Source organism: Cebus imitator, unplaced genomic scaffold (genome assembly GCF_001604975.1).
Source record: "Cebus imitator isolate Cc_AM_T3 unplaced genomic scaffold, Cebus_imitator-1.0 Scaffold160, whole genome shotgun sequence".
Taxonomy (NCBI): Eukaryota; Metazoa; Chordata; class Mammalia; order Primates; family Cebidae; genus Cebus; species Cebus imitator.
Genome location: NW_016107475.1, coordinates 2,266,779 through 2,289,978, shown reverse-complemented (window position 1 = coordinate 2,289,978; position 23,200 = coordinate 2,266,779). Strand labels below are relative to the sequence as shown.

Below are 23,200 nucleotides of genomic sequence, written 5' to 3'. Positions count from 1 at the left end.
TTCTTAAGTGTCTGTCTCTCTCACTAGATTAATCTCAGGTACTGCGTCTTACCTTTTTATGCAGAATTCTAATTTCTTAACACTTACAACAAATACATGTTGAGTGCCTACACTGCACCATACACCATGCTAGTCATTGAGGACATAATTGAGAAAAAGAGGAATGTACAATTTTCCTTATGAAATGTACAATTTAAAAGATCTGTCTGAGGCAGGACATCTATCTGACATCTGTAATCCCAGCACTTTGGGAGGCCGAGGCGGGAGGATCACTTGAGCCCAGGAGTTCAAGACCAGCCTGGGCAATATAGTGAGACCACATCTCTGAAAAAGCAAGAAAAAAGATCTGTCTGAAACATCCTAGGTGTCCAACTGAGTGAGTACACTAATTCATTTGATTAATTACTTCACTTAATGGACATTTGTGTCTGGAAAATATAAGGATAAGTGAGAAATGTTCTCAAGTTTTTCTCTCAGGCTAATAGGAGATACAGAAATATAAGCCAGTTTGATGGATCCCGAAAAGTGTGATAATAAAAATATGTTCCCGATTCGCGGGTGGCACAAAGGAAGGTGCAGTGAAAAACTCTGCTTGGAAAAGCCAGGAATGAAAGACTAAGTTACTGAATGTAGAAATATTTTTGAGTATGCATAAAGATTTCTTCTTGTCCCTTTTTCCTTGTTTCTTCCCTTTCCCTTTTCTTTGCTGTTTCTTACTGTTCCCTTTGCCCTTTAAGGTTCAATCCAAGGGCCATCTTTATAGTAAATCTTTACTGACTACTCCCCTTCCTCCCTTCCAAACTACCATGCTAAGTTAGTAACTTTTCTAAACTCCCTTAATACCTTGTACATACTTCCACTGATTTTTTTTTAGCCTTTGATATATATTTGTGTGTGTGTGTGTGTGTGTGTGTGTGTGTGTGTGTGTGTGTGTGTATAAAATCTATGCATCTGTCATTGCCTCCTCCCCCAAGTCAGGGCCTGGCATATAGTTAGTACAGTACCCAATAAGTCCAATAGCTGTTTCTTGAGGAAATATAAATTAAAGCTGCAAAGTAATACCACCACATCCCCATCAGAATGGCCACAATAAAAAGGATTGTTAATGTCAAGTGTTGATGAAGATATAGAAAAACTGGAAATTTCAAACATCCTAGAAAGAATATAAATCAGTACAATCATTTTGGAAAACGTTTTTGGCAGAATTCACTAAAGCTGATCATATGCATACTGTATTACCCAAAGACTGAACTGCTGGGTATAAGTATCCAGCAGAAATGAATGTGTACATCTCAGAAGGTTCATATCAGTTTTTTTCATTGTTTCCAAACTGGAAACAATCAAATGTCCATCCACAATAATGGATAAGTGAATCATGGTATATTCATACCATGGAACAGTATACAATAATTTTTTTTTTTAATGAAAAACTGCTATGGGTCAGGTGCAGCAGCTTGCCCCTATAATCTCAACACTTTAGGAGACTGAGGTGGGCAAGTCACTTGAGCTCAGGAGATTGAGACCAGTCTGGGCAACATGGCAAAACCTAGTCTCTACAAATGTACCAAAAACAAACAAACAAACAAACAAACAAAAAAAAAAACTGAGCCAGGTGCTGTGGTGTGTGCCTGCAGTCCTAGCTGCTCAGGAGGCTGAGGTGGGAGGATCACTTGAGCTCAGGTGGTCAAGGATGCAGTGAGTGGTGATGGTAACACTGTACTCCTACCTGAGTGACAGAGTGAGACCCTGTCTCAAAAAACAAAACAAAACAACAAAAAACTGCTACAATAGAAGCAACAATACAGGTGGCTTTCACAGACTAATATTGAGCAAAGCAAATTAGAAACAGAGTACATGTGATTTCCCACTAAAATGAAGTTCCAGAAAAGGTACAATTAAATCTCCAGCAAAAGAGGATGAAATAATGGTTAGCTTTTACAGGTAGGAGGTGTAATGTACTGGAAGAGGACAGTAGGGAGATTTCTATGGAAGTATTCTATATTTTTATAATCGTATACATTTACTTATTATTATTAGTTTTTGAGATGTAGTCTTGTTCTGTCGCCCAGGCTGGAATGCAGTGGTACGATCTTGGCTCACTGCATCGCTGCAACCTCTGCCTTCCCGGTTCAAGCGATTCTCATCCCTCAGCCTCCCGAGTAGCTGGGGCTACAGGTTCACCACTGCTACCATGCCTGGCTAATTTTTTTTTTTTTTTTGTATTTTTAGTAGAGATGGGGTTTCACCATGTTTGCCATGCTGGTCTCGAACTACCGACTCCAAGTGATCTGCCTGCCTCGGTCTCCCAAAGTGCTGAGATTACAGGCATGAGCCACCGAGACCGGCCTATAATGAGATATTTAAACGTCACATACAGAAGGATTTTCTAGGACAATGTCAACTCTCCATTAAAAACTTTTTATACCCCAATTATATAAATATGTAAAAATTTGAGTTTTACCCTTATGATTTGTGCATTTTACTGTCTATAGATCATATCTTGATAAAAATATAAATAAAAATGAATGTTTCTTGAATGAGTGAATACATGAATGAATGAGCTATACTTTCAAAGAGGAAAATAAAGCCGTATTACGGAAATAGGATCTTGTACTGCATTGAATTTTTAAGCAGTGCTTAGTTCTTGCACTTTTTTTGCTCTAATGATACCCAAAAATAATTGTTCATTTACTTACTTTGCTTAAGTATTAATTTCCTTTGCTATTTAACCACGACTGTGAAGTTAAGAGAAGAGAGTCATCAACAGTAAAGCAGATGTTGTAAATACCTTGTGGGACGGGTATTTAATTCACTGCGAGGGAATACATTAAGCCCTGGGGGAATTGGGGAATATGGCTAATTCTCTTCTGTTTTTTTAAAAAAGTTTTAATCCTTTTGTGTTTTATGAGATGTGAGTACAAATTAGTTATTCAGACTCTTGAGAGAGCAGAGGAGTTGCCACCCATGTTCACGAACAGGAACAGAAGCCACCAGCATATGCCATTGCCCAAGCCAGCCAAAGACCAGAGTGGAAGAGTCCTAATTGCTGGGCGGCCCGGCCTCGGGATGTGCCTCTCCCACCCTTCTCCAGGCGGGGCTCGTGGCTAAGCAGCGACTCACCCTGTCAGCCTGTCACAGGCCAAGAGCGGCCAACAACTCCGCAGGCGACAATGGCCGCTGCACCCCAGGCTCTGTCGAAGCCTGTCCCGGCTCTGGGTCCCAGCTTAGAGCCTGGGATGGTGTCGCGAGATGCGGTACCCAAGGAATCCAGTAGGTGTCGCTGTCCCGCGGCCGCCGTGCGCCCCCGGGATGGGGACCCGGGGTGTGTTTGCCTCACCTGGGGCTCTCCGCGCTCGCGCCTCACCTGAGCTCGCGTCCCTGACCGCCCGCGCCGCGCGGGGGCGCTCTCCCGCGGCCCGGCCCCGCCTCCTCCCCGAGAGCTCGGGCGGCTGAGCTGCTCACGCTGTGCTGGGCGCTTGTTCTGCAACCCGCTGCCGTCCCCCGCATCCGCGGCGAGGGGGCGGGGTCCCACGGTGCGCTGGGAAAGAAAGGCGGGCGAGCTGGCGCCCAGGTATGTTCTTCCACCGGGCCCGGGAGGCTGAGAGGTCGACGTCCCAGCAGTCGGAGCCGGAGGAGGAGAAGACGATGCCGTTGTCCCCGCCAGCCCAGGGCGACTCCAGGGAGCCCAGCCCGTGCAGGCCCCCCAAGAAGCACACCAGCTTCCATCTCTGGCGCTCCAAAAAGAAGCAGCGGCCAGAGCCGCCTGACTGTGGAGTGTTCGTTCCGCACCTGCTGACGGCGCCCGCCGGCGAGGCCAGGTGAGTTCCTCGCGCGAACCCTCCAGTCCCACCTCCTCCTCCTCCCGCTGCGCTGGCCCTTGGGCCCCTGACCCCACTTGGAAGAGGGGAAAGCCCCGGGGTCCGTTTCACCCCGCAGGAGGGTACCCGGGTCCGGAGGGGAGCGGTCGTGGCCGCTGGGGGTGACCAGGTGCCTCGCGGCTTTTGGCTCAGACCAAGCACCGGCGAGAGTAACTTGTGCCCATCCGTGTGGCTTTTAGTGTGACTGCGAAGCCTTCATGTAGGGGTCTCCCCCATCAGCTTGCTAACCAGAGCAGCGGGGACTGAGGGTTGTTACCGTCGTAAGTGATGATGAGAACTCTGCCTTGGGCTTAGGCGCTGCTCTTGAGCTAGTGCCTTTATTGTAAAGCTCTTTATTGTGAAAATCTGTAAGATTTGTGCTCTTACAGTTGTTATACCTTCATTCTCCTCGCAAGGTACGAAGGGAGGAGGAAGTGGCGGGAATAGTTACCCCCATTTCATGGATGGAGGAACTGAGACCAAAGGATAAATGGCTTCTCCCCGTTGGAGCTAGCGGCCGAGCTAGGGAGCTCCTAGTTAATCCAAACTGTAATTACCATTGTGCTTTTTAATTTTTATCATGGTTTTGAAGCGGCTCTTTTCTACGTGTATAATTATTCGACTCTGCCATCAGAGTTTATGCACTCGTTGAATAATAATCAACTTGAAGTAACAGTGTATTTACATGGCTCAGAGGTGCGAAATATTTTATAGTGATGGACAGTTGACAATGTCCAGTAAATCCTTCTATATGTGTTTTTAAAACACACCCTATGTACAATGAAGGCCAGAAAATTGTGCAAGATTTGCATTTTAGACATATTTATCCTTTTCTAAAAAAGTCAATTTTACAATTTATTTTCATTCATTTAGTAAAAGTTGTATTGAGTACCTTAGCTAAATGCCAAGCGCTGCAATGTGAAAAACAATGAGCGACGGTAAGAACTCTCAATCATCGAATAATTCTTAGTCCCTTGTGGATACCAAAAAGTGAACAGTGGAATAAGTGCAATTATAGATGCCTGCACAGAGGAGGGGATTAGGAAGGCTTCCTGGAGGAAGATAGTTGAAGTGGCTTAGGCAGAAAGGGGAGGAGCAACGAGTCCCAGGCAGAGGCTGCACTGTGCACATCACCAGCATTTAGAAGAGCGTTGCACTTCCTGAGAAGTGCAAGGGGTTGGAACTGGGAGGTCCAGGTGTGAGGGGTTAAGGGTAGGAAAGCTAAGAGAGAAGGCATTTTATTTTTTCTCATATTTCATAATCCACATTGGTAATCAGTTGTAGTAGAATATATTACCTACTCAAACATCTGTGCCTAATTATAGATTATTATTTCTAACAAAATACGCAACTTAATATTGTGCCCAACATCGAAGTTCTTTTCCTATTACCTCAGTAAATATTTTAAACACTTCCATAGTGGTTTTCCTTTTAAGATCTAGCCTCATCATTTCCTGTCTTTCAAAACATAATAATACGCAACTTTAGGAAATTATTCAAATATAAATACGTTTTAGTCTAAAATTTTAAATAGGAAATTTGCTTCTCTCCTTGAGTTTTTTGTATTTTAGTGCAGTCTTGAAGTACTTCATTTTTTCCTTCAGAACCCTGATGAACTTTGTGTTAATAAATGTTCTGAAAACTAAGCGTACTGGTCTATCTTTGGGATGTTTTTCTAGTAAGATCATCTTTATAAATATTTCATTTACTTTTAAGAGAGTGTACTTCTTTCTAGTTTAAAGAGAGTGACAAAAGCACCCTTAGATTGCTAGCCAGTCTTTGGCCCGTGTGGCTCTCTTAAGCCACCTGAGTGTATTCATTCATTTCTGTCCTGGGCTTGGAAGTGATGGAACTTGGCTGGAATGTACAGCACTCACTGTGGTTTTTGTCTGTAAATAAGGAGGGGACAGTCAGGTAGCCACCCATAATTGCTATGTGATTAATATCATGGGTGTTTAGGTCAGACAAAAATGAATTTATCTGCTAGCTTTGTGACCTTGGGCAAGTTATTTCACCTCTTAAAGTCTCAATTTCCTCATCTGTAATATGGAGACAATATGATGCTGACTTTGTAGGGTTGTCATGAATATTAAATGCAAGTTTGTGTTATTAAGTGCAAAAACTTTAATATGTTTCTGAGCACAAAGTAAAAGTCTAATGCAAGAAATGGTAAAAATAGGTTTAGATAAGGGAACAACCAATTCTAGGAAGAGCTTCTTTTCCTAGAAAAGCTTACCAGTCCAGCCAAACGTGGCGGCTTATACCTGTAATCCCTGTGCTTTGTGGAGCTGAATCATCTGAGGCCAGCAGTTTGATACCAGCCTGGCCAACATAGTGAAATACCGTCTCTACTGAAAACACCAAAAAATTAGCTGGGCATGGTGGTGCATGCCTGTAATCCCAGCTACTCAGGAGTCTGAGGCAGGAGAATCCCTTGAACCCAGGAGATGGAGGTTGCAAGGAGCCGAGATTGCACCATTGCACCAGCCTGGGCAATAAGAGCGAAACTCCGTCTTAAAAAAAAAAGGAAAGAAAGAAAAGAATAGCTTTCCAGTCCAAAGATGATTTAAAGTTTATTAAAGTCAGATTTTTGTATTCTGAAAATATTTGTGGCTTTTGGTGTAGACATTCTAATCAATTATTTCTTTATATAAAATTATTTCAATATGGCTACTTCTCTTCCTAAAATTTACTCTTAAAGTTTGTTTCAGGTTGGTTTTGGTAAACGTGGTCATATGATGTTATTTTTCATAAAGATAGAGTTACTGCCTTCCTGAGTCAGCCCCATCCCCTGTCTAGTCCGAAATTCTCTTGCCATTAGAGGGTCTAGCGGTATGGTGGAAAGAGCGTGGCAAGCTGTGGTCAGGCTTACCTGAGCAGCCATGAGTGGCACTGTCACTTACCACATTTTAAATTATACTCTGTCTTATGAATAATGTGTTCAGAATGTGGATTTTCTATTTGGATTTAAATTCTTGTTCTTCTATTAATACTTACCATGACACCTAATCCTATTATCCTAGGAAAGTTATTAACATTTTTGTGCCACAATTTTCTCATTCAGAAAATGGGAATAATAAGAGTTTTGTTTTGTTTTTGGAGACAGTCTTGCTCTGTTGCCAGGCACCAGGCTGGAGTGCGGTGGCGTGATCTAGGCTCACTGCAACCTCTGCTTCCCAGGCTCAAGCAATTCTCCTGTCTCAGCCTCCCGAGTAGCTGGGACTATAGGTGCATGCCACCATGCTCAGCTAATTTTTGTATTTTTAGTAGAGATGGGGTTTCACCATGTTGGCCAGGTTGGTCTCGATCTATTGACCTTGTGGTTCACCTGCCTTGGCCTCCCAAAGTGCTGGGATTACAGGTGTGAGCCACCGCGCCCGACCAAGAGTTGTTATAAAAATAAATGAGTTAATGCATTTCAAGTGCTCAGAACAGTGGCTGGCACATAGTGAGTGCTCAACCAATAGGAATTGTTTCTCTTTTTCTTACTAGTATCTTGCCTATACCTCCTTTTGAGTAGTAATTTTGTGTTTTTCTGTTATCTAATGAAAGTGGTACTTTCTTTTTATTTTCTCTATTCAAACCACTTTGTGTTATTTCTATTCTTTTAAATATTAAAAAATAAACATAAATAGAGACAGGGTCTTGCTGTGTTGCTCAGGCTGGTCTCCAACTCCTAGGCTCAAGCAATCCTCCACCTTGGCCTCCCAAAGTGTTAGGATTACAGGTGTGAGCCACCACACCTGTCCACACTTTTGGTTATTTTGATTAGAAGTGGGTTCTTAGCTAAAGGTCAAAAGTAGTGAATTATTTCCATTGAGTTCTTTGTTTAAGAAACTATATATATATATTTTAAAAGCAGTGAATTAAAAAATATTAACGTTGAACTGAATCGAACCCCACATCTAGAAACAGGCATTAATGCTCTGCAGGAGAGTCAAATTCCAGTAGCGGATGGGCCTCATAATCCTGTGAAAATCAGCCTGCCTTGATTCAGCTGGAGGAAAAGCATAGCCAGTGTCAAGGGCAGAGCATCCTCATTGGGCAGGCAGAGATCTACCTCTGAGTGAAGGCCCTCAGGCTCAAGTTTCAGAACTATAGACAATCCCTTAGTTCTTCTGTGCTCAGTGGACCTTTCCCTTCTATAAAGAGAAAACAACGGACTTTAGAATGTTGTAAGGATAAACTATTGTTGTTTGGAGGGTTTCTTTTTTCTTTTCCTTTTTTTTTTTTTTCCAGAAAAAGAACAATCATTTAAAATGTTATTTGAAAGCATTCTGGAACTGAAGAGTGTTAGTCTTCATAAGTTAAAATTTATTCTAGTTTCCAGTCTTTTGTGGCTGGTTTGGTGCTTAGAACTCTAAACAGGTTTAATTATTTTCTAACCTAAAGAACACAGGCAGATAAGTCTATTTTTGTTTTATGTAATGTTAGATTTAAACTGGTTAGTTCAGAGTCTTCCCTCTTATTTTCCTTGTACTAAAGGAAAGAGTTTTAATTTTTAGGTTTATTTCACCAGTGATAAACCAGGAATTTGAAAGTAAGTCTACTACTTAACTAGCTGTGAGCTTCTTGGGAAGTCATTTTACCCTGCTAACTTCGGTTTTATGAGCTGTGACCTACTTCTTAACATTGTTTTTGAGAATTACAGATATATATATAATAGTTGTTGTGTTGTTGGTGTTGCTTTTGAGATGGAGTCTCGCTCTATCGCCTAGGCTGGAGTGCAGTGGTGCCATCTCAGCTCACTGCAACCTCTGCTTCTCAGGTTCGAGTGATTCTCTTGCCTCAGCCTCCGGAGTAGCTGGAACTATAGGCGCCCACCAGCAAGCCCAGCTAGTTTTTGTATTTTTAGTAGAGATGAGTTTTTACCGTGTTCGCCAGGATTGTCTCGATCTCCTGACCTCGTGATTCACCCACCTCGGCCTCCCAAAGTGCTGGGATTACAGGCATGAGCCACTGTGCCTGGCCGATAAATATGTTCTGAAAAAATGACTACCCTAGTGCCTGGGGGATAACAGAAGCTCAGAGAATAGTGCCTCTGAAAGCATGCCACAGTCAAAGGACGGTATGCTTTACTGTTGGGCAGAGTTCATGTCAAATCTGCCTCTGCCATTGGGTTACATTTTTAACCTCTTCAAGTCTCAGTTTCTTCATCTGTAAAATGGAGCAATTACACTTCTCTTACAGAGCTCTAAAAGGATTGGATCACTTGAGCCCAGGAGTTGGAGGCTGCAGTAAGTTATGATCATGCTACTGCACTCTAGCCTGGGTGACAGAGTGAGAATTGTCTCTAAAATAATCATAATAATAAATGAGTAAATCTTTTTTTGTAAGTGGAGACAGTGAGTTGCTTCTTTAGTATTTGTGCACAATTAAGACAATGTAGTGAATATATACACTGTATTGTAGTGAAATAGTTTGCAATTCCTAATGGTCATTCAAAATACACATCTTACCATGAACATTAAAATAACATATCTGGGCCAGGCATGGTGGCTCACACCTGTAATCCCAGCACTTTGGGAGGCTGAGATGGGAGGATCACTTGAAGCCAGGAGTTTGAGAGCAACCTGATCAATGTAGCGAGATTCCATCTCTTTAAAAAGACACACACACACACTCTGTCTTTCTGTCTCTCTCTCATACACACACACATACCTGTCTTAAAGTTTGAGTTCAGCTAAGGGATCAGTTGTGTTTCAGGAATGTCCATGCAGAAGAAAAGTGATTTCTTTATTCAGTCTGCTTCTGGTCAATGTGAGAAGATTGTTTGAAACTTGAATGGTGTGCTTTTTTGTCTACCTTGAAAGATTTGTCCCAAAGTGAGTTTTCAAGGTAAAAGATGTATGACTGTCTAATGCTTGTGAGGAGTTTGGCAAGAACAGCTGGTGATTGCTTATGAGTCTCATTAGCTCATTTACATTTCCCTTAAAACAGCTGTATTGGGCTAACCCAAATGCCTCATCAACATACCTGTACAGATTGAAATGTATGAGAAGTCTTCCCTCTAGGGAGTGAGCTCTTGCTTAGTGCTGCCTTTACAGCACTGTGCATCCTCTGCATTGGTCTGCTCAGTGGAAGAGAAGCAATGACCCTCAGAACAGAGACTGTATGATCCCTAGATTGAGTTGCTAATTATTCAGCCAGTATACAGTATACATTATAGTGTGGTTACTGAGACACGAAATAGCTTAAGAGTTTCTGCCATAATTAGTACCTCACCTACTACTTAAAAAAATAAAAAATATATATAACTTAATGTTTTCAAAAAATTTTTAAGCTTGAAGAAACCATATTTATAACAACAAAATGTCACTTAAAATGACAGCCTATCAATATGTTATCTATGCAAGAACTCCCTTGATAGAGCTTGAAGTAATGCTAGTACTGTGACACATAATATATTTTATTCATGATTTGCCTTTGAAATATGTTTAGAATATTGATAGATTCATAAATATCTCATGAAAGCACACATTTTGACAAAGTACCAGGAGGCCCAAGGAAATACAAATGAGGCAGAGAATTAGAATCCATTTGCAGTGTCCCGATCCCTCTCATCAGCACTTACAGACAAGTAAAGGTTGCACCTGTAGCTAACACACACAAAAAGAAACACAATTAACAAGTGCCTTTTGTTTGTTACCTTCCCAAAGTGGCAATTAAATGAGTAAAAGTAAGTTGGTGTTAAGCTTGGCAAAAGATACTATGGGGAAGAAAGTTGGCTGCTGGTTGTATTTATTATCGTTTGTGCCATTTGCTAGCAACCCTGAGTGTCAGTCATTAGAAGTTAGGGTTATTCCAAAGGCAGTATCGACAGCTCAAATAAGAGACAGGCCAACGGTTAAAGTCACCATGCACAGTACACGTTATTCTTTTGTCAAATTTATTTATAAGTCGTAGCATAAGCTCATGATAGCCTTTGGATTCTCTAGTTGGATTAGTTTTTTTAATCTTATGATTAGGATCAAGGGTCAAAATAATATGTGCTGCATATAAGATAAGAAAATAAAGGAAGCATGTGCTTTATAATAACTTCAGACCATTTCTGTGGAAACATTGTTTTCCATCAAGATTTGATTGAGAGATGCAGTTTATTTAATATGCACTGTATATCAGACACTGTGCTAAGTGCTTTACAAACATTAACCCACTACAGTTAATTCATAACTTTTCTCAGAGGTAGGTACTATTATTAATCCCATACTGAGCAAAAATCAGGCACAGAGGGGTATTATTATTTGGTCAAAGTCACAGAGCTCTTAAGAGGCTGGGATTCCCCAACTGGTGGTCTTGAGTCCTTGTGGTTAATCACTGCAAGTTAATCACTGTGGTTAATGCTGCTTTCTTTATATTCTTATATGAGTTCATTTAGTCTCTAGATCTCATAAGTAGAAATTAAAATACATACAGGAAATCAAATTAAGTTTTGGTTCTAGACAATTTCTATGTTAAGGAGTGGAGAGAAAATAATAGAAATGCAAGTTCATTAAAATCTAAGAAGAAAAAAGATTTTAAAACAGAAATTCAAAAGTGTATGTTAAAATGAAAGTATCATGTCTAGATTCAGAATTTGGGGTTTCTGCCCAAGCTGTGTCAGAAAAAAGCATTACCAAGAGGTAGACCTAGTTCATACCCCTTCTTCTGCCCTGGCACAGGCAGTACAATGCAAGATTAGGGAGAAGTGGTAGATGGGGGGGCTTCTAGTTGCTACCCATGCTAAGTAGGGATGGCAGAATTTCTCAAGTAGCTGCTTTACCAGTTGCTGGAGAAAGCTGCTCCTGGCTGCTCTAACTTTAGGCATCTAGAAGCCCTGCTGCTTGAATCCATTGGTTTTACCTCCTGACCTATTCTTGAGGATTCCCTGGCAGTGAATACAGGTTCCACCTTATGTTGACCTTACACTTCAAGGATTGTAAACCATTGCTGATACTTTATCCCACTTGAGGCTCATAAGGGTTCTGTGAGGTAAGCCCATACCCTCATTTTGAGGATAAGGAAACTGAAGTTCATAGAAGGTAATGCAGATGGAGGAAGCGGGACTAAAACTCTGATTATCTGATTTTTTCTTAGCTGTTCTTTTGGGTTCTCTTGCATTGCATACTATACCTCCACTCCTGGCCTGTATCCACCTTTGACAGGAGCTCAACTGACTCATCTAACTTCCTGATGACTATTCCCCTGGAAATCTTCCCTTAGTTTCAGAAATCAACAATGACGAGACTATCTGTTCCCTAGATTGAGTTACTGGTCATTCATCTGGTACCTATAGTCTAGTTACTGACATACTGGATAATTTCCGGGTTTCTACTATAATTAGTACCTCACCTACTACCAAAAAAAAAAAAAAAAAAAAAAAAAAAAAAAAAAAAAAAAAGAAAGAAAAAAAGCCAACACAAATGAAAATAATCCAATTCATGATTTTTTAAAAATTTAAAGCTTGCACAAGCCATATTTTATAACAACAAAATGTCACTTAAAATGATGGAGCCTATCGGTATGATATTGTACCTATGCAAGAACTCCCTTTAGAAGGCTTGAGTGGTGCTGGCGCTGTGACACATAATGTAATTTATTCATAATTTTTTACTTAAATATTTTCATAGTGATGAATTCATAAATATCTCACGAAAGCACAGCTTGACTGTTTTTGCATCTGCTATTAGGAGAAGGTGTGATAGTTGAAGCAACTGTTGACATTCACACTGAAATGCAGTGTCTCTTTTATCATGTGTGTCATTACAAACCTGAGAACTGGCACTTTTCAAGCCTGGGCAGGGGAAGCTCACCCAGGCCTTGCCAGCCACTCTTGGCTCTACTGCCTTGCTTCCATCCCCACTGTTGGCTTCCTTCCCCACTGTTTGGCTCCTGTGAACTAAGTGGTTGTTATTACCAGCAAAACAAAAAAATGTAGTTACTGCAAGGGTGAGATTACAAAACTATTCTCTCTTGTTTTGGCTATCCAAAACAATTTCGTCTGCAGTGGACCCAATTATCAATCAGGAGTCTTTCATTGGAACATACTTAGGGTTTGAAACAAGAGAACTTGTATTCCCGTGTATCAGTAAACACGTTTAAACAAGCTAGCCTAAACTAGATTTTGGATTTCTTTCAGGATAAAAGCAAAGTAGGACTGAATGTCTGGCATTTTCTCAAAAGTTTTGAGCTTTACTAATTTGCATACTGTGATTGTCATAATCTTCCCCTGTAAAAGGGTTCACGTACTTTGACCTAGAAGTCTTGGTAGGTAGGTGCATTGCTGGCAATTAATTGTACCCTTTCCTGCTGTTGCACTTTTGTTAAAAGCTTTTTTTGCATGCCCATAAGGAAACAACCAGTCACAACAGCTGATAACTCTTGTAGATGTAGGGAGGACATGTCTCCATCATCATGTAGTTTCTTCCTACAGAGACACGCCTCCAGAATTTATGCATCAGCTTTCTCACTTACTGCAGGATTTCTGGTTGCCTTTCTGTATATGAGCATATATTGGCTACTATTCCACTTCTATGTGTATAAGCAGATATTGGCTACAATTCCACTGATTTACAAAGCCAGCAGAAATTAAACAAAGGGGAGCACCAATTTGTATCTTAATGCCACTCCATAACTGATCAACGAAGAGCAAAAGTGTAAGTGTAACCTAATTGCGGTTTTTGTCATTACTTACTTTGTTTTTGTCATTACTTTTTTATGTTTAGGTAAGGTCTCACTCCAGTTGCTCAGGCACTGCAGCCTTGACTCCCCAGGCTCAGGTGATCCTCCCACCTCGGCCTCCCAAGTACCTGGAATTACAGGCATGTGCCACCACTCCCTGCTAATTTTTGTATTTGTAGTAGAGATGGGATTTGGCCCTGTTGGCCAGGCTGCTCACAAACTCCTGACCTCAGGTGATCTGCCTGCCTCAGCCTCCCAAAGTGTTGGGATTACAGGCGTGAGCCACCACACCTGGCCTTTTGTCATTAATTTTAATGGCAAAAACTGCAATTACTTTTGCACCAACCTAATAACAACAGTTGGGTTTGGGGATGTTTACTGAGAAAAATGGGTGTGGCATGTGGGAACGAAGAAGAAGATTCTTTTTGGCCAGATAATTCTCAATCTCACCTATAAATTAAATAAACATGAGGAACTTTTGTCAAGTATAAATAGGACAAGGGACATGAACAATTCCTGAATACTTATTATGTGACCGTTGCTTTCATATCAGTGTATCTTATTTAATCTTCATAGTCGCTATGCCAAATAGGTATTTCTATCTTCATATTTATACCTGAGAAGACTCTGAAAGAAGTATTTTAGCTAATACATGACAGAGCAATATTTGAAATACTTCCTTCTGACTCTAAACCTCAAAATATTTTCACCAAACCATGAAAAAACTAAATCTCATCGAATGAGTAGTTAGTAGAGGGTGTGCGTGTGTGTATAGGGGAGGTAACTAGCTAATGAATAAAGCTTCCCGTAGAAATGTAGGCACACATTTACTCTCAGAGCTATCTCCTTGAGCAGGGAAGCATTTCCTCCTTTTGATTACATGAACCCTACCCGGTCCCATCGTACAGAAGGGTATCCAGGAACAAAGTATTCATATGCCTTACAAAATTAATGAAGCATTCTTGTTTTCCTGGGAACCTCTGACTTGAAATGATTCTAAGGAGAATCTGTGACTCAGTTCCTGAAGCGTTAACTAAACCTGTTGCACCTGATTTCCAATCTAGCCACTAAGTCTTAGTACCTGCTACTGGGATGATTCACTGAGTATGTAAAGGAATCTAAGGTACAAATGTTGGGATTTTTCGCTCTGCATAAATGTTAGTCACAGCCCCAAAAGAGGAAAGAAAATGCTGGTAACCCAAACCAAATTTGTAGGTGAAACTGTTGGTGTGAAAGATGTAGATCTGGAGAGTATGATGTAAAAGGATTATGAAAACCTTGTGAATAATCTTTGTCTTTATAAGAAACAGTAAAGTCGCCTTTAGTGCCAATTTCTCTCAAAACTAAGATTTTTACGTATGTGAGAGTTTTAAAATTATATTTAAGCACTTTAATTAATTTCTATGAATATTATTATATACACAGAACTAACTTCTATGTCAATAGATCATAGAAAAGAGTAAGTTTTTTTTTTTTTCCATTTTACCAGACTGGGAATTTATATGCTCTGATATTTAGATTATATATTGTTAGCTTAAAGCAATGAACAATATTAATGACTATAAATGATTATAGTCATTAACACTGTTCATTTCCCAAAGTACAACTGGAAATTTTTGACTTTGTCTTCAACCACACTCTTTTATTATAGACTTACTCTAATTTTAAAATCAAACAATTATCCAGTGATAATGGTAATTGAAGCAGAAGGTTTGTTTCTTTTATCTGTGACTGTAACTGAGCAGATGTTACTTCTTTCCAAAGTGGTCTTGATGTATGGTTTTCAGTGCCTGTGTTTGTCATTCTCAGGAAGGTAAGTAATTGTGACAGTGAAACTGCACTAGTATAATTCACTTATTAAACAAACAGTTGTAGACACCTGCTGTGTGTGAGGCCCTGGAGTGTGGGCTGGCAAACCAGTTCAAGTTCTAAGGTTGGCAAATTGAGTCTCACTCCCCTGTCTTTTAGAGAAGCTGTAATATTCACCATTAAAATGGTAAAAAGTTGCTACACTATAATAAAGAAGAGAAAATATTCAAATATGCATAAGACGGCCTGGCACAGTGGCTCACACCTGTAATCCCAGCACAGTGGGAGGCAAAGGAGGGAGGATTGCTTGAAGCCAGGAGTTTGAGACCAGTCTGAGCAACATAGGAAGATTGTGTCTCTACAATAAAATACAAAAATTAACTGGGCAGGGTGGCACGCACCTATAGTCCCAGCTACTTGGGAGGCTGAGGTGGGAGGGTTGCTTGAGGCCGAGAGTTCGAGGCTGCAGTGAGCTATGATTGTGCCACTGCACTCCAGCCTAGGGAACAGAGCAAGACGTTATCTTGCTAAAAACAAACAAATATGCTCAAGACAGGCTGAGAGATGAAGGAACTTAATCATCACAGAGGATGAAGAATTTAGAATTCTTGAGAGCTCTCACCATTGTTACTACTAAGGAGATTCCAGAGAACACTTGATGATGTTAGTGTATGTAAACTCTCTAAACGGAAGGTTCTATTTATAATCTAAAGAGATATATATATATATATAGATAGATAGATATGTTTATGTATAGATATGTAGACACATTCATCCATATATACACACACATACATTCTGGCACTAAGTACTTTCCTGAGATATGTACTCAGTGCTAGATTACCTACTTCGTAAATTAAACATGTACTTACAACATCAGCAAAGCAGGAATGAGAGAGAGAAAAAAAATCTAAAATATGCCTGAAAGTTCTGTGTTATTTTCAGATAACAAATTTTGTTGTAGGGTTTAGAATTGTTTTTATTTTGAATGACATGTTGAGGTAGGGGAGGCATAACCTTTTTGATGATTAAAGTTTCGGAAGATAATGGTACAGACCTCTGTATATACCTTGTTTAAAAAGCATTGTGGCCAGGAGTGGTGCTTCATGCCTGTAATCTCAACACCTTGGGAGGCTGAGGCAGTAGGATTCTTTGAGGCCAAAATTTGAGACTGTCTCTATAAAAAAAATTTTTTTGAAATTAGCCAGGTGTGGTGGCATGTGCCTGTGGGCATGTTGGGCATGTGCCCAACTACTCAAAAGACTGAGGCAGGAGGATTGCCTGAGCCCAGAAGTTTGAAGCTACAGTGAGCTGTGATTAAGCCACTGACCTCTGGCCTGAGAGACAGAGTGAGGCCCCATCTCTAAATAAATAAGAGCATTGGTGGGGGTTGGAGTGGAGGTGGGAGATAAAATATGATGTGAAATGTGGAAGGTAATAGGGAAATATGCCCCATTTATTCTTGTGTTCGTCTCATGAGCTGGATGCCAGGCCCAAAGGTACCACTGCATCTTCCTGAAAGAGGCTCAATTGGTTAGCATCACTTTTTTTTTTTTGGAGATGGAGTCTCACTCTGTCACCCAGGCTGGAGTGCAATGGCGCGATCTCGGCTCACCGCAACCTCTGCCTCCTGGGTTCAGGCAATTCTCCTGCCTCAGCCTCCTGAGTAGCTGGGATTACAGGCACACGCCACCATGCCCAGCTGAATTTTTGTATTTTTAGTAGAGATGGGGTTTCACCATGCTGACCAGGATGGTCTCGATCTCTTGACCTCGTGATCCACCCGCCTCGGCCTCCCAAAGTGCTGGGATTACAGGCGTGAGCCACCGCGCCCGGCCTGTTAGCATCACTTTTTAAATGTCCTGTCCAGTTCTGTGGACAGGATCGGTGAATATCTCAAGTGACTGCTCTTTTATGAGACTCCAATTTTGTTTTTTGATACATTTGCCTTGGCTGTTTTGGAGGCTTCACCATATTGAGTAGTTCCCCTTCACCCGTGGGGTGTACATACTACCAAGAGCCCCTGTGGATTTCTGAAACTGCTGATATATACTATATCTCTATATACTATGCTTTTTCCTACATATACGTACCTATGATAAAGCTAAATTTATGATTAGGTACAGTAAGAGATTAACAACAGTATATAATAAGATAGAACAATTATAACAATATATGATAAAAATTATGTGAATATGGTGTTTCTCTTTCTCTGTCAAAATATCTTATTGTTTGTAACATTTTTGGACCACGATTGACTGTGATTGACTAAAACCATGCATAAGAGATGACTACTGTAGTTATAATAATTCACAATCTTACTATGAATAACACTATTAATGTTATGTTCCTTTTTGGTACACATTTCCATGTAACTTAGCAGTAAAGATGAAATTATAGAGGGAGTAATTTGGACAGGTTTTGTATCTTGTTTAGTTTTTCATTTAACTTTGTATCATAAGCCTCTCCCTACTTCATTAAAATGTGAAATAATTTCCTTACTCATTCTCCTCGTGTGAAACCTTTATCCACATCTTGAACCTCAGTCTCTGGATATTCTGTTCTTCCAAACCCGCTCTCCACCCTCTTCTGTGCTCAGAGGCTGTATTTAAGGACTGCGTGGACCTAGCTCTTTGTCCTCTGGCTTCTATAATAGTTAGGCTCTGCCAACAGGAAGCTTTGGAGGAGACGGCAGGAGTGGGAGGTCAGGCTGGAGTTAGGTAGTGGTTTTGTTACTTTGTAGAGGGCCACAGCTTCTGATGGGTCAACCTCTTCTGTAGCTCAGATCTTGCCAGTTCCAGTACTCACTCTCTCCCCTTGCCTTTCTGCTTAGGGGTAGTAGTGGCTTCCTGCCATTGGAGCCCTGGTCTGCTTACCATTCCTTACTGGTTTTCCCTTACCTGTCCACATCTTGTAACTAGTCAGTAATTTAAACACTTCCCAATTATCTCTTTGTGTGTACCATTGGTTCTCTGCTGAGAACCTGGCTGACATCTGAATCCAAGTGGTATGCTCTTTATATTTTAGGTTTGGGGCTTTGTACTGCAGAAGGATAAAAGACAGTTCGGAATTGGATAAGGGAGCAAAATTAGATCAGATCTGAGCTGGTGTTAGTGAAAAATGGTATAGACTAAATTAAATTACACTTACAGAGATATAAGCAAATGGTTTCTGGAACAGAGAAAAAAGGAGCAATCAATTCTTGCAAGCACTGTATTGAACACCTGCACTTAAAACGCAAGGAAGATACCTTCTCTGCCAAATGTTTTCAGTTCTCTTGTTTTATGTGAATAATGTTAGTTCAACTGTTTCATTTCCCTTTTCATCCTGGGCTTTCATTACTAATTCTTTTCTGCTTTTCCTCTTGGTTTCTGGGCACTTTGTGTATCCATATATATAGTCCTCTATTTCCACTTGCATAGTCCTTCTTCATCCATATGTTGCTCCCTTGTAGAAAGTACTCTCAGGGTTTTGTGAGCTGAATGGATACCATGTTTTTGGCATGCTCCCTTATGTGAACAATAACCCTTTTCTTCCTTAAAGGAGACACAAAACATGAAGCAAGAAGTTAACTTCATTCTATTTTGCTTCAGCTCTAAATCTGAGTCATAACTTTTAAAAACAAATGCCAAAGCAGTCACCAGACTTACCAGGGGCTGTTAATACTTCACAGGTTTTTTAAATTAAAAAAAATGTAATATAAGAATATAAATGTTTTCTGTGATTACCAGGTTATCACTGACAGAATCTCTGAGAGAATATTAAGGCTTATTCCAGGACTCACTGTGCCACTCACAAGTCCTAATGGTTTTGTTCTTTCTTTTTTAAATAATTTTTTTCATTTGCAGTCTGTCCAAGATTTAAATAAATTTTATCTATCTATAATCTATTTTTAAATGTCTCTTTGTGATCAGATATTCATATTATATTTCATGCTCTTAGAAATGTGAATACTCTTAATGTATCCTACCACAGGTATAAATAAGTATGATTCACTTATAATTCAAGATACAAAACTTCCATCATTTACAAATGACCTTTGGAGGCAGAAAAGAAAAGATAAAAACAAAAATGTACTAGTATAGAAACGAGAGGACTTGGGTTTTAATTTTAGGTTTCTCAGTTACAGATTAGGTGCCTTTGAGCAAATCACCTAAACTCTTTGTCCTTCAGGATATTTTTCCATAAAATGGGGATGATACCAATCTCCCTCTTCCCTAACCAGGCTGTTGAGTGGCTCTCTTGAAGCCACGTGTGATAGCGTGGTAAGGAGTGAGAGTCCTCAGGTTTAGGGGAGCCCTGTCAACCCCTGCTCATCCCTCGCACAGCTCTCACCGCTTCTTTTCTGGAAGTCCTGAGCATTCTTTTCCCTCTCCCTGTAGTCTTCCCAGAGGTGAGCAGACAGAGGACAGGATTCACTTTCCCCTACCTTTCGTCCATCCTAATCTTCTTTCTAACTATTCCTCTCCAACTTCTCAACTTATTTCTGAAACAGCTCCAAAATTCTGTTCTGAAGCTGGTATGGGGCATTCCATCCATTTCCCTGTGCAAAGTGGCAAGGTGGAAGTGTGGGGTCCTGTGGATCCCATCACTGCCACTGCGCAGGGCTCATCCCTCTGCACCCTTCCCCAGTCACCTCGGTCTTGCACCACCCAGTGTCTATGGGGATCCCTGTACCTAGACACACATGCCCATATTTCTTCTTCAGCTGCTGCTACCAGGTTGCTGTCTCACACAGACACTACGTATTTCACAGAGGAAGCACACGTGGGCTTCCCAGATAATCTCCAGAGGTAGTTAGGTTTGGTTGTCTCCATTTCACAGATTAAACAATTGAGGCATACAGTTTTTTAATGAGAGTCAGGACTGTATGTTCAGAATTTTAGCTAATGCTCCTTCCACTGTAGTTCCACAAATATTTCACTGCAATAGATAGAAAGGGAAAAACGTGCTTTGTAGCTTTACTGGTTTATTGCAATGTCTTTTCTTCCTCCTCCTCCTCCTCTTCTCCCCTTTTTAAAAAAATTTAGTATGGGTAAAATTAATGAAATAAAATGATGCTGGCCAGTTGTGGTGGCTCACGCCTGTAATCCTACCACTTTGGGAGGCCAAGGTGGATGGATCACCTAAAGTCAGGAGTTTGAAACCAGCCTGGCCAAAAAATGGTGAAACTCCATTTCTACTAAAAATACAAAAATTAGCCAGGCTTGGTGGTGTGCACCTGTAGTCACAGCTACTTGCAAGGCTGAGGCATGAGAATTGCTTGAACCCAGGAGACAGATTGCTAAGATTGCACCACTGCACTCCAGCCTGGGGAACAGAGCCAGACTCCCTCTCAAAAATAAATAAATAAATGAAAACAAATAAAATGATGTTGAAGTAAGAGAATGAATGAAAACATTTATTTGATCAATAAAGTGAAATAATGATCTTTTTTCTTTTAAGAGATGAGGTCTTGCTCTGTCATTCAGGCTGGAGTGCAGTAGCACAGTCATAGCTCACTGAAGCCTCCAATTCCTGGGCTCAAGCAATCCTCCCACCTTAGCCTCATGTGTAGCTGGTGCACAGGTGTGTACCACCATACCTGGCTACCTTTAAAAATTTTTTTGTAGAGATGGAGATCTCACTGTGTTGCCCAGCTTGCGGATTGGTTGGGGCAAAGTCTCTAACTCCTGGCCTCAGGCAGTCCTCCTGCCTTGGTCTCCCAGCATGCTGGGATTACAGGCATATCCACCATGCCAGCCATGATTTTTACATTCCATTCACAGATCACACTAAGATGAATACTAGAATTTTAATATAATAAATTCTATATGTGGAAAATAACGCATTGTTGTTAGTAACAAATGGCTGGCTATTCAGTCCTTAGTTTGACGCTCACCTACTTTGTTCTCTTTCGAAATACAGTCTCTAGGGCATTTCCATGTTTGGAGTTTGATAACCAAAGATACTGCCCTGACTTGTACAACTTTAAAAAACAAAAACCCCAGAAGTTGTCATTCCACCAGATACCTTTCCGATCAGAGCTGTTCATGTTCAGGTCCTAACGTGTACCTTCAGTTTTTTTTGTAAGTGGAAATTCAATAGCATTGAACACAATATGTTTAGGAAATGTAAATATTGAGCAATTTCAAATATCTCTAGAGTAATTTCCTTTGGGAATTTGTGATTTGAAAAGGTTACTATTTGAATTCCCAAGAGATTCTGGAACCCAAAATTCAGGGCTTGGATGTGGGACAGGAGCCTAGAATAACTGAAATCCAGCTTCCCTGAGGCATCAGAGCTTGGTGGTGGGTCAGACGGCTGATGGACTAGCCACCTAAATGACTCTGATGAGTTAGCACAGAGAGGAGAGTGTGATTAGGTGATGTTACCTGTTTCTGTGACAACCTTTGCAATTTCTTCTGTGTTCTAATAATTTAGATGAATTCAGAAAAGAAGTTGAATAATCATAACAATTTGAGAAAAGAACTAAACCAGAAATCCAAAGACTTGAATCTTGACTAATATGAGCTATGTTTATTCAGTGACATCACTTCACTTTCCTGAGGCTTAGATTCCTCATTTATAATAGGAAGGACGAATTCAGTCTTTTGTCATAGGTTTGTTCTAGTCTTGAAGTCTCTGAATTACATAGTTTAGTTTATAATTTTTACAGGAAAGTTTATCATGTAAGTACAATAAGCAGCAATGCCTAATGTGTAAGGAAATTGAACTCATTCCAATGATAGTTATTTCTACCCTTTTCAGTGGGGGTTGCCCTTGATGAAAAGTAGAGTCATCAAAATCAAGATGTTTCAAACCCCTTCTGAGTAGAAATCTTAAACATCTTAGATGATTGCAAATGAGAAAGAGGAAAACTGCAAAAGTTTTGTGTTTAAATACATAACATGAAAGAGTGGATTATATAAATGCTGTTTCAGGGGATCTCTTAAAATGTACATACATTTGCATCTGTATATGTGATGATCACTTTACAAATTCAGCATAGAATCATAAAGTAGAAACTGAGGTATGTCCAGACACTCCTATATGCAGCATAGAAGAACTTAACTAAGGACAAAAATTCAGGGGACAAAAAAAGCTTACAAAATTTATGTCTGGAGTCTTTGTAGTCATAATGTGTCATCGACTTAATAAAATAGCATACTGCTTTCTTGACAGGGTTGAATCATAGAAAGAAGCCAGCCAATAAAGGTCAAAATTCCTAAATTCTGCTCATGGTTCAGCCGTTTCCTGAGTGTGTTACCTTAGGTAAAGCATTTTACCTCTTTGGAACTCAGTTCTTTCAACCATGAAAAGTGAACCAGTGGAAGAATTAAGTGATCTTTTTCTGTTTCTTTCCAGATTTCATACCTGTTTGTCTATAGGTTTTAACTTGTTGTTGGAGAAATAAACGACATCAACACAGACAAATTTTATTTCCAAAATATATATGCCAGCTAATCCCAAGTGCTAAAAACCGTATCCAGTGAAAGACAGTTTTACTGAAAGAAGGTTCCTTAGGAGATTGGCATCTTAGGTGAGTTCAGCTAGAAGCAAACTCTATGAAAAGGATGCAAGTACAGATGTAATCCAGGAAATACCTGTGGGAAGTAAGAAAGAAGCCAGCCAATAAAGGGGGAATTACAATGCAAGTTTCCACTGTTGGTAAATGGAGGTTGATCCTCTTAGGAAATTCTGGACATCATTGTAGAACTCAGAGCTGTGCCATCTTTGGGGAGAGGAACTGAAGTATTAAAACACCAAATTCTGCCAGTCATTGGTTAAGGGCTGCTCCTGCAGGTGCTGTTTTCTGGTACTTTCTGCTTTGGGCAGTGTGTGTTCCTGTTGGCCAGGAAGTCCCCAGGTGGCTGGAAGTCCGGTTGTCCCAT

General features: G+C 40.4%; 1 protein-coding gene across 1 annotated transcript in view; it reads left to right on the top strand.

Annotated features, from left to right (window-relative positions):
• Window positions 1-3,550: 3,550 nt before the first annotated feature.
• Window positions 3,551-23,200, top strand: part of CRYBG1 (crystallin beta-gamma domain containing 1) — a 216,939-nt gene continuing 197,289 nt past the window's right edge. The window contains exon 1 of the mRNA XM_017543754.2: window positions 3,551-3,818. Coding sequence (XP_017399243.1) covers window positions 3,574-3,818 — 245 coding nt within the window. The 5' untranslated portion in view covers window positions 3,551-3,573. The remainder of the gene's footprint in view (window positions 3,819-23,200) is intronic.